The sequence below is a fragment of the Oncorhynchus clarkii genome, chromosome 15, assembly GCF_045791955.1.
Source record: "Oncorhynchus clarkii lewisi isolate Uvic-CL-2024 chromosome 15, UVic_Ocla_1.0, whole genome shotgun sequence".
Classification (NCBI taxonomy): domain Eukaryota; kingdom Metazoa; phylum Chordata; class Actinopteri; order Salmoniformes; family Salmonidae; genus Oncorhynchus; species Oncorhynchus clarkii.
This window is the reverse complement of record NC_092161.1, coordinates 23,315,730-23,332,431: the sequence shown is the minus strand read 5'-3', so window position 1 is coordinate 23,332,431 and position 16,702 is coordinate 23,315,730. Positions and strand designations below refer to the sequence as shown.

At 43.7% G+C, this 16,702-nt stretch overlaps 1 protein-coding gene across 2 annotated transcripts in view; it reads right to left on the bottom strand.

Annotated features, from left to right (window-relative positions):
• LOC139367074 (collagen alpha-1(XV) chain-like) overlaps positions 1 to 16,702 on the bottom strand; it is an 86,189-nt gene that overhangs the window by 40,337 nt on the left and 29,150 nt on the right. For both annotated transcript variants that reach the window (XM_071105080.1, XM_071105079.1), the window contains exon 3: positions 3,340 to 3,887. In XM_071105080.1, coding sequence (XP_070961181.1) covers positions 3,340 to 3,887 — 548 coding nt within the window. The remainder of the gene's footprint in view (positions 1 to 3,339; positions 3,888 to 16,702) is intronic.

Here is a 16,702-nt window from a genome sequence, read left to right as displayed (position 1 = left end):
CCATTGGCTATATGTTACTAATCTAACAGGACTCAGACATAAACACAAAAATAAGCATCAACAGCAGAAGAATGAAGTAAACAGATTTGACACGACCAAGTAAACACAAATATAGCAGTAAAAGCTGTACAATAAAATGCAACTTGCAAATCCACATTATTTAGGAAAAGGGACATTTACAGTAAATGAAACGAGGAACATATAAAAGCAGCTAGAAGCAGCTACCCTCAGCCAGAGGGTACACTTAGTATGGTAAGAGTATGCATCCCTGTGGCGGAGGGGAGTAGTGAGCTTAGATTTATGAGGATGTGGATGTGGCCAAAGGCACAGAGAGCCATGTCTCAGCCGAGCTGGATTGTCTCTTGGCTGCAGATGGGGAGGAGGGGGGAGTGGTGTAACTCTCTCTTCCTCAGACCTTACTGGATCAGTAACGTTATCTCACGGCCTGCCTGTAATCTGAGGAGCATTGGCTAGACTGACTAAACTTTTCTGCACACTGTTTGGCAGGGTAACAACAAGCTGGCTACAGCAGACACCAACAGGCACCCAGCAAGAGGAGGGTTTTCCTCACAGCACAAGCCACCACACTGCATAAACAACCATGTCTGTTGGAACCGAGTAACCGTTGCAAAGACTGCAGACGCGAAGGTCTTGTGTTGTGATGGTAAGTTACACAATGAACGGTCCTATCAAGTAGAACATCTAAAACATATGCTGCTTACGTCAGGGTTACACAAAGTCTCTTTGCAAGATTTCAGCTAACGCTTAAATGTATTTAGAAATAAAACAAACATGGTCACTATCAGAACTGGCTGTTACTGAAGACCACTGGTCCCAAACCAGCATGGTATGACTACCATGACTGCCTGGCTGCAAGCACGCACACACACACACGCTCACACTCACGCCCACAAGCACGCGCGCACATGCACGCACGCACACACTCACGCACACACACACGCACACTCATGCGCATGCACCCTCTTGGCAGAGCAAGAGAAAGAGAGAGGACTAAAGGAAGATGAGCAATGAACACAGAGTGATTTATAGAGTGAAAGGCTCTGATCAGCGAGCAGTCTGCTTTGCTCCCGGGTGCTAGGTGAGAAGAGATAGGCGGGTGCAGGTTGAAACAAGCAGGTTGGAAGAGAGAGAGTTTCCTGCTCCTCTCCCCAAGGTTAACTGTATTTCTTGGAATCTACCAACCCATCGCTCCAATGAAACTTTAATGAGAGGAAAATAGCTGCTTGAAATGAGCTTTTTGGTGCACTTTAAAACTGAAGCAGGCAATGATTTATTAGTTCATCCACTCTGTTTAGATTAGTACAACATTAAGTAGTGGTATGGTGGAGTGGAAGTAGCAATTGATTGGTTATTTTATATCTAAGGGTGAAATAAACTCCATTGTAATACCAGGATTTCGATCAATGGGATAACACAGTCTTGTGGCTCGCAGAAGAGCTGGGTTCGAGTCACATACGCTGTCACTTTCTGACCTTTATTTCCTTTGTTTTGTCATTATTTAGGTTGGTCAGGGCGTGAGTTGGGGTGGGCAGTCTATGTTTGTTTTTCTATGATTTAGGGATTTCTATGTTTCGGCCTAGTATGGTTCTCAATCAGAGGCAGGTGTCATTAGTTGTCTCTGATTGAGAATCATACTTAGGTAGCCTGAGTTTCACTGTTTGTTTGTGGGTGATTGTCTATGTTAGTTGATTGTGTCAGCACAGTTCTCATTTAGCTTCACATTCGTTTATTGTTTTGTATTCAGTGTTCAGTGCTTTCTTTAATTAAAATATCATCATGAACACATACCACGCTGCATTTTGGTCCGTTCCTTACGACGATCGTGACATACGCTGCACAACGCATCACCGGGGGCAAACTACCTGCCCTCCAGGACACCTACACCACCCGATGTCACAGGAAGGCCATAAAGATCATCAAGGACATCAACCACCCAAGCCACTGCCTGTTCACCCCGCTATCATCCAGAAGGCGAGGTCAGTACAGGTGCATCAAAGCTGGGACCGAGAGACTGAAAAACAGCTTCTATCTCAAGGCCATCAGACTGTTAAACAGCCACCACTAACACTGAGTGGCTGCTGCCAACACACTGACACTGACTCAACTCCAGCCACTTTAATAATGGGAATTGATGGGAAATGATGTAAATATATCACTAGCCACTTTAAACAATGCTACCTTATATAAATGTTACTTACCCTACATTATTCATCTCATATGCATACGTATATACTGTACTCTATATCATCGACGGTATCCTTATGTAATACATGTATCACTAGCCACTTTATACTATGCCACTTTGTTTACATACTCATCTCATTTGTACATACTGTACTCGATACCATCTACTGTATCTTGCCTATGCTGCTCTGTACCATCACTCATTCATATATCCTTATGTACATATTCTTTATCCCCTTACACTGTGTACAAGACAGTAGTTTTGGAATTGTTAGTTAGATACTTGTTATTACTGCATTGTCGGAACTAGAAGCACAAGCATTTCGCTACACTCGCATTAACATCTGCTAACCATGTGTATGTGACAAATAAAATTTGATTTGATTGATTTGATACGCAGTCTGCTTAACTAGTTTTAATCAATCTCCATTTTCTCTTCATCTATCCATTTTACAAGAAATTCAGAGTTAAGTAAACACTCTCCGGCTAGGTGAACACTGGTTTGTGGCACGATATGCTCATTCCACAAGCATTCACATGCTAATTCATAGCATTTATTGTATATCTTATAAAGATGTATAGGTCATTCAGTCCTCTATCCTCTGCTATTGCCATAATGTTGCATCAGGGTTTTTCATGCTTTAAAATCAAAATGGCTGACCATGATGTCAGCAGAAGTGGTGAGCCCAGCTCTTAGTCAAGTTCTCCACAATGACTCACCCTACTGTCTCTTTCCCAGGCAATCGACCGTGAAGTCATTCAAAGCCTATGGAGGCGAGCCATGCTGCCAGCCTGTGGCAAGCCCTGATGACCACTTCTGAACACTCCGTTTTGGGACTCATTACTATTGGGTTTGGGGCACACTCTCAATTTAATCATTGTAGTGCTGAGGAAAATCATTATGGAATCGAACATTTAAATCAGACCGAGATCTGATTTCATTCTGGAAGGGTTGAGGCCCAAACAGCAACCATGCAGCCAAACAGCAACCAGGCGCATGAAAACCAAGCAGAGGACACTAAACACAAACACACTATAGGCCTAACCAACGTAAAATAACCCCCCCAACACCTCCACTCATACACAAAAAGAAGCAAAAACACCACAAAAACAAAACCCCACCTGTCAACTTACCACAAACCTGTCCAGCCCTGTGCCACCGGCGTTGCCCACGAAGATGCCCGAGCTGGCCTCAAAGGTGAGGGGCTCCGGGCTCCTCTGGAAGGCCACGCGGTGGTACTCCTCACAGTCCATGTAGAGGCGCACCTCCGCCCCCTGCACCGTCAGCGTGAAGCGGGCCCACCTCCCCGTCAGGTCACCCAGCTTGAAGCTGGCCGCCTCCTTGGTGCTCCCATCCCCCGGGTCGGTGTAGTAAAGGAGCACCCGCTGAGACCCATCCTCCACGGGGCTCAACGCCACCCCCAGGTGCACCACCCGCTGGTAGGCGTCGGTGATTGCGAAGAGGACCCCGCCGCGCTGCGTGGTGGGCTTGGCGGTGACGGTCATGGCAAAGTCACGGTAGAAGGGGTCGGGGATGAAGGACTTGGTGAGGCGGCCAACGTTGGCATCGGGCCCGAAGCTGTAGGCCGGGTAGCCCTCGAACCCTGTGATGAAGGAGACCGATGGGGGGAGAGGAATGCCGATCAGCTCGGTCAGGTCTATCTGGCCCTGGGAGCCCCGCTCTGAAACACACACAATCAAATACTGTATTAAATCACATGAATAAGACAGGCATATGACATAGCGCATGGATAGGATAGCACATTCATTCATATAAAGACCTGATGAGTTAGTTATGTGTATATTCACAATGAATTCATGATTATGAATAGTAATACCAATGACAAATTGGTCCGCAAACTGTGCTGCACTGACTCCCCTCATCTCTCTTTCTGCATTGTGAAGGTGATCTGGCTTGTGCTTTCATTTCCAGCCATTACTTTCCGCTTCAATGGATTACAAATCTACCACAGTTTCACCTAATTTGCCAAGAGGATGAGAACGTGGAAGCATTCCCCTCCTTCACTCCTTCCATCCCAGTCCCTCTCCACACGCATCTCTATACACTCACACACACTCCCCACCACACATGTTCCTCGTTAGGAGGGAGAACCCATGGAACAATCATCCGTTTTGTGAGACTGTATAGCAGGGTAAGGCATGTTCATCTGGAAGGCATTAGCGTAGACTAATACACACACCGGGTCCAGGCTGCTCCTGTAAAATGGGCTTAGCACTGCTAGGCTAACTCACACCAATAGGCTAGCTCACACCGCTAGGCTAACCCACAGCGCTAGGCTAACCCATACCACTAGGCTAACCCATACCGCTAGGCTAACCCACAGTGTTAGGCTAGCGCTAGCTCCCCATAGAGAGACACAGACAGATAGGCATGCTTCACGCAGTCTTTAATGGCCATCACCTCTCAGGCTTCTTCAAGCCAGTGTCCCTAGTAAACCTTAACCCTTGGTCTGAGTGCATGTTTTACTGGTGTCATGGAAGAGAGGCCAAAATTCCAAATAGTCCTGTCACCTGGAGCTCCTTGCCCACCCAGTGACATAACAACAGATGGGGGAGCAGCTGGAGACATCACACAGCACTCTTTGGCAAATGCAGGTTCCCATGACGCAAGACCAACATACTGTATGGAACCAGGTGTGACATCATCATTGGCGGAGTGATAGAGACCTGGCCTTGACGGGACAGACATCACCAACAAAGTAGCAAGTACCTCAGATTCACTTCAAGTCACAGATTAATCATTTCAGTGTGCATACAATATGTTTCAATCTACTGGGAAATATCATGATAGAAGGGCTATAAGTAATTGTAGGGTAATATAACCACAGTGCCAGAATAAAGACCACTAGAATGAATGACCAATTAATTAACACTCCAAATCTCCCTGATTCGTTAGCTAGAGGGTGTTTGGGAGCAGTTTTGGGGCATTGCGTAGTGGAAGGTTTGGCTGCTAGCTTCGCATACACATGTTGCTAATTAGCCATGTGGGTGCATGGCATTGTGTGTGTGTGTGGGTGTGTGGGTGGGTGGGTGTGTGTGTGTGTGGGTGGGTTGGTGTGTGGGTGGGTGGGTGTGTGTGTTTATCCATGACTGTTTTCTATCCAAGTGGTCATCCGTCGTTCCTTAGGAATCTCTCTCGGGGTAATTTCCTAAGTGGGTCATTGCATTTTGAGGAGTGTGTAATGCGGCCTGGACTCAGAGCACTGCATTATTTTGGCAGGGACTAGACTGTTACCATCTGCACATACAGTATAGCCCAGTTATACAGTCTCCGCACTATTTCATTAAGTGCACATAACAGCTAATTCGTCTTGCTTAGGTTATGCAATTCAAAGAAATGATAATATTGAGTCCAATTCAATTTGGTAACGGAGACTCTGAGGGAAATGTGCTTTGTACAGTATCTCCTATGTGAGGTTTGAGAAGACAGTGTGGATTAAGCACTATTTAAAACACATTCAACCCTGAGCCAGAACATGCTTTATCAGTGTGTGTCATATCAAATCGAACTGCATTTGTCACACGCTTCGTAAACAATAGGTGTAGACTAACAGTAAAATGCTTAATCCCAACTATGCAGAGAGAAAAATACAAAAATAATTGAAAGATAATAACACGAGGAATAAACACAGAATGATCAACAATAACTTGGCCGTATACACAGGGTACCAGTACTGAGTCCATGTGCAGGGCTATGAGGTAATTGAGGTAGATATGTACATATAGGTAGTGGTAAAGTGACTAGGCAACAGGATAGATAATAAGCAGTAGCAGCAGAGTTTGTGATGAGTCAAAATACTTAACGTGCAAAAGGTCAATTCAGATAGTCTGGGTAGCTATTTGGTTAATTATTTAGAAGTCTTGGAGGTAGAAGCTGTTCGGGGTCCTGTTGTTTCCAGATCTGGTGCATCGGTACTGCTTGCCGTGCGGTACCAGAGAGTCGTAAGTTTACATACACCTTAGCCAAATATATTTCAACTCCGTTTTTCACAATTCCTGAAATGTAATCCTAGTAAGAATTCCCTGTCTTAGGTCAGTTAGGATCACCACTTTATTTTAAGAATGTGAAATGTCAGATAGTAGAGAGAATGATTTATTTCAGCTTTTATTTCCTTCATCACATTCCCAGTGAGTCAGAAGTTTACATACACTCAATTAGTATTTGGTAGCATTGCCTTTAAATTGTTTAACTTGGGTCAAATGTCTCGGGTAGCCTTCCACAAGCTTCCCACAATAAGTTGGGTGAATTTTGGCCCATTCCTCCTGACAGAGCTGGTGTAACTGAGTCAGGTTTGTAGGCCTCCTTGCGCGCACATGCTTTTTCAGTTCTGCCCACAAAGTTTCTATAGGATTGAGGTCAGGGCTTTGTGATGATCACTCCAATTCCTTGACTTTGTTGTCCTTAAGCCATTTTGCCACAACTTTGGAAGTATGCTTGGGGTCAATGTCCATTTGGAAGACCCATTTGCGACCAAGCTTTAACTTCCTGACTGATGTCTTGAGATGTTGCTTCAATATATCCACATAGTTTTCCTCCTCATGATGCCATCTATTTTGTGAAGTGCACCAGTCCCTCCTGCAGCAAAGCACCCCCACAACATGATGCTGCCACCCCCGTGCTTCACGGTTGGGATGGTGTTCTTCAGCTTGCAAGCCTCCCCCTTTTTCCTCCAACATAACAATGGTCATTATGGCCAAACAGTTCTATTTCTGTTTCATCAGACCAGAGGACATTTCTCCAAAAAGTACACTCTTTGTCCCCATGTGCAGTTGCAAACCTTAGTCTGGCTTTTTTATGGCGGTTTTGGAGCAGTGGGTTCTTCCTTGCTGAGCGGCCTTCGGGTTATGTCGATATAGGACTCGTTTTACTGTGGATATAGATACTTTTGTACCTGTTTCCTCCAGCATCTTCACAAGGTCCTTGCTGTTGTTTTGGGATTGATTTGCACTTTTCACACCAAAGTACGTTCATCTCTAGGAGACAGAACGCGTCTCCTTCCTGAGCGGTATGAAGGCTGCGTCGTCCCATGGTGATTATACTTGCGTACTATTGTTTGTACAGATGAGCATGGTACCTTCAGGCATTTGTAAATTGCTCCCAAGGATGAACCAGACTTGTGGAGGTCTTGGTTGATTTCTTTTGATTTTCACATGTCAAGCAAAGAGGCACTGAGTTTGAAGGCAGGCCTTGATATATATCCACAGGTACACCTCCAATTGACTCAAATGATGTCAATTAGCCTATCAGAAGCTTCTACAGCCATGACATAATTTTCTGGAATTTTCCAAGCTGTTTAAAGACACAGTCAACTTAGTGAATTAAGTGAAATAATCTGTCTGTAAACAATTGTTGGAAAAATGACTTGCGTCATTCACAATGTAGATGTCCTAACCGACTTGCCAAAACATTGTTAAAACTATAGTTTGTTAACAAGAAATTTGTGAAATTGTTGAAAAATGAGTTTTAATGACTCCAACCTAAGTGTATGTAAACTTCAACTGTGTATGGGTAAGGTGACTAGGCATCAGGATATATGATAAACAGAGTAGCAGCTGGGTATATAATGATTATACAGTAGGTGAGTGGGTTTGCGTGTGTGTGTAAGGTCGGTATACATGTATGTGCATTTATGTGTGTAAGCAAATTATGAAGTGAGTGTTTGTGTGTGTTGGAGTGTCAGTGTGCGTGAGTGTGTAAGGCCCTGTGAGTGTGCATAGAGACAGCGCAAAAATCAAAATAAAAGGGTCAACTGCCTACACTGCCAGGTCACTTACCTCCTCCCTATAGGCTGTCTCATCATTGTCGGTGATCAGGCCTACCACCGTCATGTCGTCAGCAAACTAAATGATGGTGTTGGAGTCATGCGTGGCAACACAGTCATGGGTGAACAGGGAGTACAGGATGGGGACTAAGCACGCACCCCTGAGGGTCCCCCGTGTTGACGGTCAGCGTGGTGGATGTGTTGTTGCCTACCCTTACCACCTGGATGCGGCCCGTCAGGAAGTCCAGGATCCAGTTGCAGAGGGAGGTCTTCAGTTCCAGGGTCCTGAGCTTAGTGATGAGCTTGGAGGGCTCTATGGTGTGGAAAGCTGGACTGTAGTCAATGAACAACATTCTCACGTAGGTGTTCCTCTTTTCTGGGTGGGAGAGGGCAGTGTGGGAGAAATATCATCTGTGGATCTGTTGAGGAGGTATGCGAATTGGAGTGGGTCCAGGGTGTCTGGGATGATGGTGTTGATGTGAGCCCTGACCATCCATTCAACGCATTTCATGGCTACAGTGCTACGCAGCGCAATAGTAATTTATACAGGTTATTCTGCTGTTCTTGGGCACAGGGACTACAGTGGTCTGCTTGAAACATGTAGGTATTACATACAGGGTCAGGGAGAGGTTGAAAATGCCAGTAAAGACACTTGCTCTGAGTACACGTCCTGGTAATCCATCTGGCCCCACGGCCTTGTGAATGTTAACGTGTTTAAAGGTCTTAGTCACATCGGCTACAGAGAGTGAGATCACGCAGTCATCCAGAACAGCTGGTGCTCTCATCATGCATGGTTTAGTGTTGCTTGCCTCGAAGCGAGAATATAAGGCATTTAGCCTATCTGGCAGGCTCACGTCACTGGGAAGCTCGTGGCTGGGGTTCCCTTTGTTATCTGTGATAGTTTGCAAGCCCTGCCACATCCGACGAGCATCAGAACCGGCATAGTAGGATTAGATCCTGTATTGACACTTTTCCTGTTTGATGGCTCGTCGGAGGTCGTAGCGGGATTTCTTATAAACGTCCAGATTAGAGTCCCGCTCCTTGAAAGCGGCAGTTGTAGCCTTTAGCTCAGTGCAGATGTTGCCTGTAATCCATGGTTTCTGATTGGGATATGTATGTTCGTTCACTGTGGGGACGACAACATCGTCGATGCACTTATTAATGAAGCCAGTGACTGATGTGGTAAGCTCCTCAATGTTATCTGATGAATCCTGGAACATTTTCCAGTCTGTGCTAGTGAAAGAGTCCTGTGGTTTAGCATCCGCTTTATCGAACCACATCCATATTGAGTGTGTCACTGGTACTTCCTGTTTGACATTTAGCTTGTACGCAGGAATCAGGAGGATAGATTTGTGGTCAGATTTGCCAAAGGGAGGGCGAGGGAGAGCCTTGTATGCGTTTCTGAGTGTGGAGTAAAGGTGATCAAGAGCTTTGTCACCTCTAGTTGCACAGGTGACATGCTGGTAAAAGTAAGGTAAAACGGATTTCAGTTTCCCTGCATAAAAATCACTGGCTAAGAGAAGCGCCATCTCTGGATGTGCATTTTCTTGTTTGCTTATGGCCCTATACAGCTCGTTGAGTGCGGTCTTAGAGCTAGCATCACATTGTGGTAGTAAATAGACAGAAATGAAAAATATAGATGAAAAATCTCTTGGTAAATAGTATGGTCTGCAGCTCGTCATTAGGTATTCTAAGTCAGTGTGTTTGTGTGTTTGTGTGCGTGCATGCCTGCACGCCTGCGCGTGTGTGTTTGGTGTGTGTGTGTGTGTTTCAGTAACTTAACCTCCTGCTGTTGAGCCAGGTTTCCCAGTCAGTCAAAACACCACCACTAATCCCATTACAGTAGTATTATGAGGTTTACTTTGGACAGGCCTACAGGAAACCACAGGCCCCTTTCTATATCAAACAATCACTGGAGGACTTCTGACAGAAACATTCTGACGGGGAATGTAGCATGATACTGTAAAACACTGGTGTGTACAGTTCCAACATGATCCTTTAACCTGACTTCAACCCTCACACCTCCAGACTAAAGACAGCTCACAAACTGTTAAATTGCTGACAATGCAATGGCTTGGAGGGAGTGCGTGTGTGTTTGTGTGTGTGTGTTTGTGTGTGTGTTTGTTTATGTGTGTGTGCATGCGTGCGTGTGTGTGTGTGTCATCGTCAAAGTTTACTCCCTTTTGTCCCTCTAAACCCAACTCCAGCCCCACTATGCGTCTCTCCTCGGCATGGAAATGAGACCGTTACAAGCTGGCCACAGAGGAAGCTAACCACAACATTTGTTCACCCAACGGGCTGTAGCTAGCAAATAAAGGAATGCAAAACAATAACCACTTTAATACTAGACTACCAGACTGTTTAAAAGTCTGAAGCCTTTCTCCTGGGACTGATTTAGTTCAGGCCTCAAAAGGGCATTATTGAAAATGCCCCATGGTCTTAGATATGCTAGTGCTTTAGAAAACTCCTCAGACTATTGGTGTCAAGCCTTACATGGAGGTGAATGAAACATGTTTGTGAAATGAAACCACCAGCCATGGTCTTTAAAAAGTATCTGTGAGGAGTAGAGATTCACTTTGTTGAATGATGTGAAAACATTTAAGGTCATTTTAAAGACACAGTAAGTAGTACACAGTAATTAGCAGCTGTCAACAAACATTCGCCAACAAAACTGAACTACATTTTTACAATAGACAGAGAGAGAAAAAGTAATTTGTCATGGTTATAAGACTCGTCTTGCATACCTCACTCTTTCACAATCACATCATGCAAATGATGTCTATGGACGATTTGTGGGAACGTTCGAGTTACGTAAACAGATCTCTAGTTACACCCTTAGAAAAAAGGGTTCCAAAAGGCTTCATCGACTGTCCTCATAGGAGAACCCATTTTGGTTCCAGGTAATACCATTTTGGGTTCCATGTAGAAACCTTTCCACTGAGGGTTATACATGGAACCCAAAATGGTTCTACTTGGATCCAAAAGGGTTCTACCTGGAACCAACAAGGGTTCTTCAAAGGGTTCTCCTATGGGGACAGCCTAAGAACCCTTTAAGATTCTAGATAGCAGCTTTTTTTTCTGAGAGTGTGGGATCAGGCACATAGGGCACATTTAATGCCTTTCTAATGCACAGAGTCTACAGTAGATGAGTTAGGGTTAATGGACGAGGATCTTTGGCCCTTCAGGAGTCCGATATACAGCTAGCTGCTTTCCTGCTATCTCTCTTCAATAATGGAGTGCCAAGTACAGAATGGAAAGAATTCACAAAATAATGAATATCTCTTAAGCGTGTGTGTGTGTGTGTGTGTGTGTGTGTGTGTGTGTGTGTGTGTGTGTGGGTGTGTGTGTGGGTGTGTGGGTGTGTGGTGTGTAGGTTCGTGCAAATGTGTGTACATTTACTTGTGTTGGACTTGTGTCGAGTGTGTGCTTTTGTACACGTATGTGTATATCCTTGCAGCCCTAGCTGACACCATCCGCAGACACTTGCTGCATAGTGGGAAGACTACAGACAGAGAGAGGCCCAGCAGACGGAGGAGTCGAGGGGTAATACGGCAGTGGTGAGAGACAGGCTCTGGACAGGTTAAGTGGAGCTGGAGCAGTCCAGGGGTTTACAGTTATTACACTACCATGTGCCTCCATTAAGCCTGGAATGGACTGCCAGGTGGATGGAGAGGGCCATTTTTAATCAAACTTAAAAGGGATAGTGCGAGATTTTGGCAATTTAGCCCTTTTCTACTTAGCCAGAGTCAGGTGAACTATTGGATACCATTTTTATGTCTCTGAGAACAGTTTTAAGGAAGTTGTTCCAGTGCAATGACTGGAAGTCTAGTTAGCAATGGCTCGCAAAACTTCCTTTCACTTCCTTCAAACTGCACACAGAGACATACAATTGGTATCAATGAAAATCTCGCACTATCCATTTAATCCCAGTCTGGTATGAGATTCTTGGTAGGAGTACAGGTAGGGCCAGATGGAATCTGTGATGACTTTATATGAGTAAACCTCCAGTAATTAATTGAAATAAAAAGGATACCAATGGAATAACTCAAATCACTTCACAAAACACACAACACACACACACACACACACACACACACACACGTATCTGTGGTACCACAATGCTGTCATTGGTCACAAAGGCTAGAATTCAACAAAGCCATTCAGTCTAAACCTAATTGTACTGTATCCTCTGTGGAAATGGGATTAGGCTACACCACATGTTACAGTAATGCTTCTTTCTAGGGATTATGTCACGCTTTAACAACGTTAGTCTCGGTCTGTGACGGGACTTGTTTTGTGTTCACTTTGAAAAGAGCGTCATTTACTTAGAAGTCATTCACAAGATCAAAATGCTTGTTGCCATTGCCTTCGGCGTCCTTAGTTTTGAGTGACAGCCCGGTTTAGGGGGTGATGTTGGCCACGCATGGTTTGAAAAACAGGAAAAAGGAGCTAGCTGGCTAGGTAGACGTTAGCGTTGTGTATTCAGCTGAGAGAGGACACGCGGTCAGGTGAGCAATGGCCTCCTGTAAGCACAAAGGCCTGTCTGTTAGCAGCAGGCTTAGAGGTGAGTCAACACAGGCATTAGCCTAGTGCCCAGCAAAGCTCCTAGCACCCTAGCCTTGATCAAAGGCTTTCACCACTTAAGTGGGAATGAATGGGGAACGTTTATAAGGGCTCCGACGCTGAGCAACGGCATTCTACCACTGTCACTTGGATTTGAGATAGCTCTGCCATTCGGTGCACTGAGTCGCAAACACACGCACTCATAATTCTGATCTTCACCCACTAATTGGTCTTAGGCCAATGTATTGGTAAAAGATCAGAATTGGGCTGCCTGTGTAAACACAGATAGAGAGCTGGAGATCAGCCAATGAACAGGTGTAAAAACAGCCTTCCAACTCCATCATGTGGTCCCATCCAGATGAAAAGTCTAGTAACTTTCCCAACATTTATCGATTTTTCAGAAATCCTGGTTGGAAGACTTCTGGAATTACGAGGTAATAAGCAGGAAAACCAGAAATCCTCAACCATGATTTCTGAATAACCATGACATTTTGGAAAAGTTGACGGAATATTGCAACCCTAGTCATATCAGAACAGTCAAATCTGTTGTGGTTGACTTAGAAACTAGTTGATAGCTAGATCTTACAGTGGGTGCTACAGGGAGTATTATAGTGAGTGGAAGGAGGTAGAGAGGGAGGAACTGACTGAGAAATTGACATTTCATTCATGATGAACTTTTCCTCACGGATTTAAATAGCTGTCAAACCAAGTAAATAATGTGTTTCAAAACATAAGCACGGTAGTTGCTGTGGGAAGCAGACGTACCAAGTCCCAGTGTGTGAGGCCAGGGAGGGTAACCTCAAGAATTTGAATCCCACCAGCAATGGTTAAGTGGGTCATGTTCAAAAAAACTAAAATGGGACTTAGAACTGTACTCTAGGGAGCACGGAAGTTGCTCCCTAGAGGCCCCTGAACGCCAAGGAATGATTTTGATGAGAATGCCTCCATGGTCACACTACTATGCAATGGTATAGTCAACATTATTGAATTATTTTGGCATTAATATCACTCCATAGTATTTTAGCATTTTGATGGCACTCTCAAGTAAACATCAGCTTTACAACAATGTTACAACGCAAACAGCAAGCTGAGCTGACAAAATGGTGAAGTGCCTAGAATTTGTTATCACTCCCATGGCCTTCATATTTGACACCATACATGTGGCTTACGTCAGCCACACTTCAAGAAGAGGGGGGACTTTTTTTCCACAATGAACTCAGTACGAGAACTCCTTGGTCTAATAACACTGCACTGGGATAGTGGAGAAGCAGATTTATATGTAAAATGTTATTTTTACAGGCATTAAAGTTCAATTGGTATGAAAATAACCAAATGGCTACAAAATAGTTCCCTGGGCGATTCCATGCAGGCAAATATTTTTTGCATCTCAGATTGTTCTGGCAATTCTCACATAGAAACTTAATTGGAAGGAAGTATGTTTGACAAACATTTCTATTTGTAGCACAAACCATTTTTTTTCATGATGAAAAGTGACCCTTCTAGGTCCTTTTTAGACCTATACATGCCTCCTGTAAGACCTTATGATCTGTGAACCGTACAAGACAGACAACATCTTGGTGTCATTATACTCCAAACAGTTTGCTCTAAAATATGGAGTATCGCTGCATTCTGAAATACATTATTACACATACATTTATTTGACGTAAAAATGACTAATATTAATATCTCTAAAGTACCCTTTTTGATTCTGTTAAGTTTTAGACATCTTGTTTTAAACAATATACCATTCAAGTACATCACATTCCCAAAGTGGGCTCTCTCCTTTTATTTTTGCTATGATAAATTGTATGAGTGCCACCAACGCAGTGAATGGGAAAATGGATTCAAAGGGACCTCCCTCTGCTGGTAATTTGGTGAATGTGCAATCCTACAGGAGGGCTGTGATTGGTTAATGACCTATAATGTCAATTTCTATGTATAAAATGTATAATTTCTTCAAAAGAAGAGCCCACTCCAGAAATGTGATATGTTTGAAGAGTAGTTTGTTCCAAACAATATGTCTAAAAATAAGCTAAATAAAAAAAGAGTACTTTTGAAATATTAATTATAATATTTTTCATGTTGAATAAATTGTATTTCAGAATATAGACTATATATTATAGACACATTATAAGAGTATAATGACGTGAAGATTTTGTCTGTATCATGTATAGGTTCTGGTTCATAGGGTCTTACAGGAGGCCTGTACTGGTCTAAAAAGGGCCTAAAATGGCCACTTTCATCATGATTTTGCCAAAAATGGTTTGTGATATTTTTGTAAAAGCATGTTAAACCTCCCCATTAAGTTTCTATGTGAGAATTGGCAGAACAATCTGTTTTCATGCCATGCAGGAGTGGTATTGCCGAATCCTCTGGGTCGGTTATTAACAGTCCTTTTTCCATCAGGTTTTAACATGGGCACTGTTTTCTTTGTTAATGTCTGTACGAGCCAGCCAAGACTTTGCCAGAAGCCCAACTAGAGCCCTTGAGAAAAAATGTTTTTTTCTTTTTTGTTAAATGAATTAAATCATGACATTTGGAATGAATTGACATGACAGAAATGTGGGTATTACTCCATTACCCAAGAGCAGTCAAAGTCTGTTTTCACTCTGAAGCCCATTATTTATCATTGTGGGTTTTGTGCAAGTGCATTAAATATCAAATATCATTAATTCCCCAAAGGTTGGAAACAAACACAAATATCTTTATCTCTTTGGCACAGTTGGCAGCATAATTCGTAGTGATTCAAGCTTGACCGCAATCAGAGGGGAAAGAAAGAGAGAGAAAGGCAGAGAGAAATGGAGTGAAAGACAGAAAAAAGCAGCTCGGCAGACCAGGGAGTAGCATGCCATCTCCATGCCCCATCTGCTTGATTTCATTAGCATCACAGCTTCCATGACACCACAGCATTACTCTGTTGGCAGTGCTCAGGCCCTATGTGTGGTCTCAAAGCCAACTCTTAATAGCCACATTCTATACCTAACGTCCTCAATTAACCCCTGTTCCGTGTTAAGGGGGGAAAGGCCCTTCACATTGTGTTCTCAAGTGCATTTCAGATACAACAAAAACTGTATTTTCCGGTGGGAAACACAAAGTGCATTAAGGTAATTAGAGGGAAATTAAGTTGGGAACACAAAAGATCATTTCAGGGAGTTTCCACAGTAGCATTGCTGTCCACAGTAGTGTTGCCATGTGTTACTGTGACTCATGACTCGGCTGGACAGGAAACAGAAAGGGCAGGGTCAAGTCCAAGCTCAGGGGAGATGAAGATGTTAAATGTTAAGATGCACATGCATGCCTACTCTAAAACAACTGTACCATATAGATGCAGCTACCAAAGTGAGGACAAGTAAGTTGATCCTTTCTGGAATCCCCAGTTCAGGTGTGCTCAGCTCCGATATCACAGTCAGCGCAGAGAGAGGAACTATTGTCATTAGGGTTACAGTTTCACAAGTAGGGGATTCTTAGGGAACACAATGGTTTTAAATATCCAGTTACGTGGAATATCATTAGCTGTCTGGTGGTCTCATCTTCCATGCCTTTTCATACACACATACACATTCATGGTATTGCACGAGCAAACACACACATACGAGCAAACACACATGCATGCGCACACACACACACACATACAGTTTTGTACAGCTAACCTTATGGGGACACACAATTCAATCCCATTCAAAATCCTATTTTACCTAACCCTAACTCTAACCCTAACCCGCACTCTTACCCTAACCTTAACCCTAACCATAACCTTAACCCAAGCTCCTAACCGTAACCCTTAACGCAATTCTAACCATAACACCCTAGTGTCTAACCTTAACCTTGAACCCCTTAGAAACAGCAACAACTAACAAAATGTCCCCAGTTGGTCAAACTTTCGTTTGAGAAGTCCCCACAAGAATAGAACACACACACACACACACACACACACACACACACACACTGAACATTTCAGGAACACAGACCGCACATACTTAAGACACGGCTCTCTACCATCGGCCATGATTGTGAAAAAGCAATATATTTAACAGCTCTACCACCTAGTGTACAAAGTCTCAATTGAACCCTTTCTTACTGCATATGGGTAACCTAATCAACCCCATTCCGCTGAGTGTGTTGTACTTGGATAGGAGTGCAAATTAAGGAGT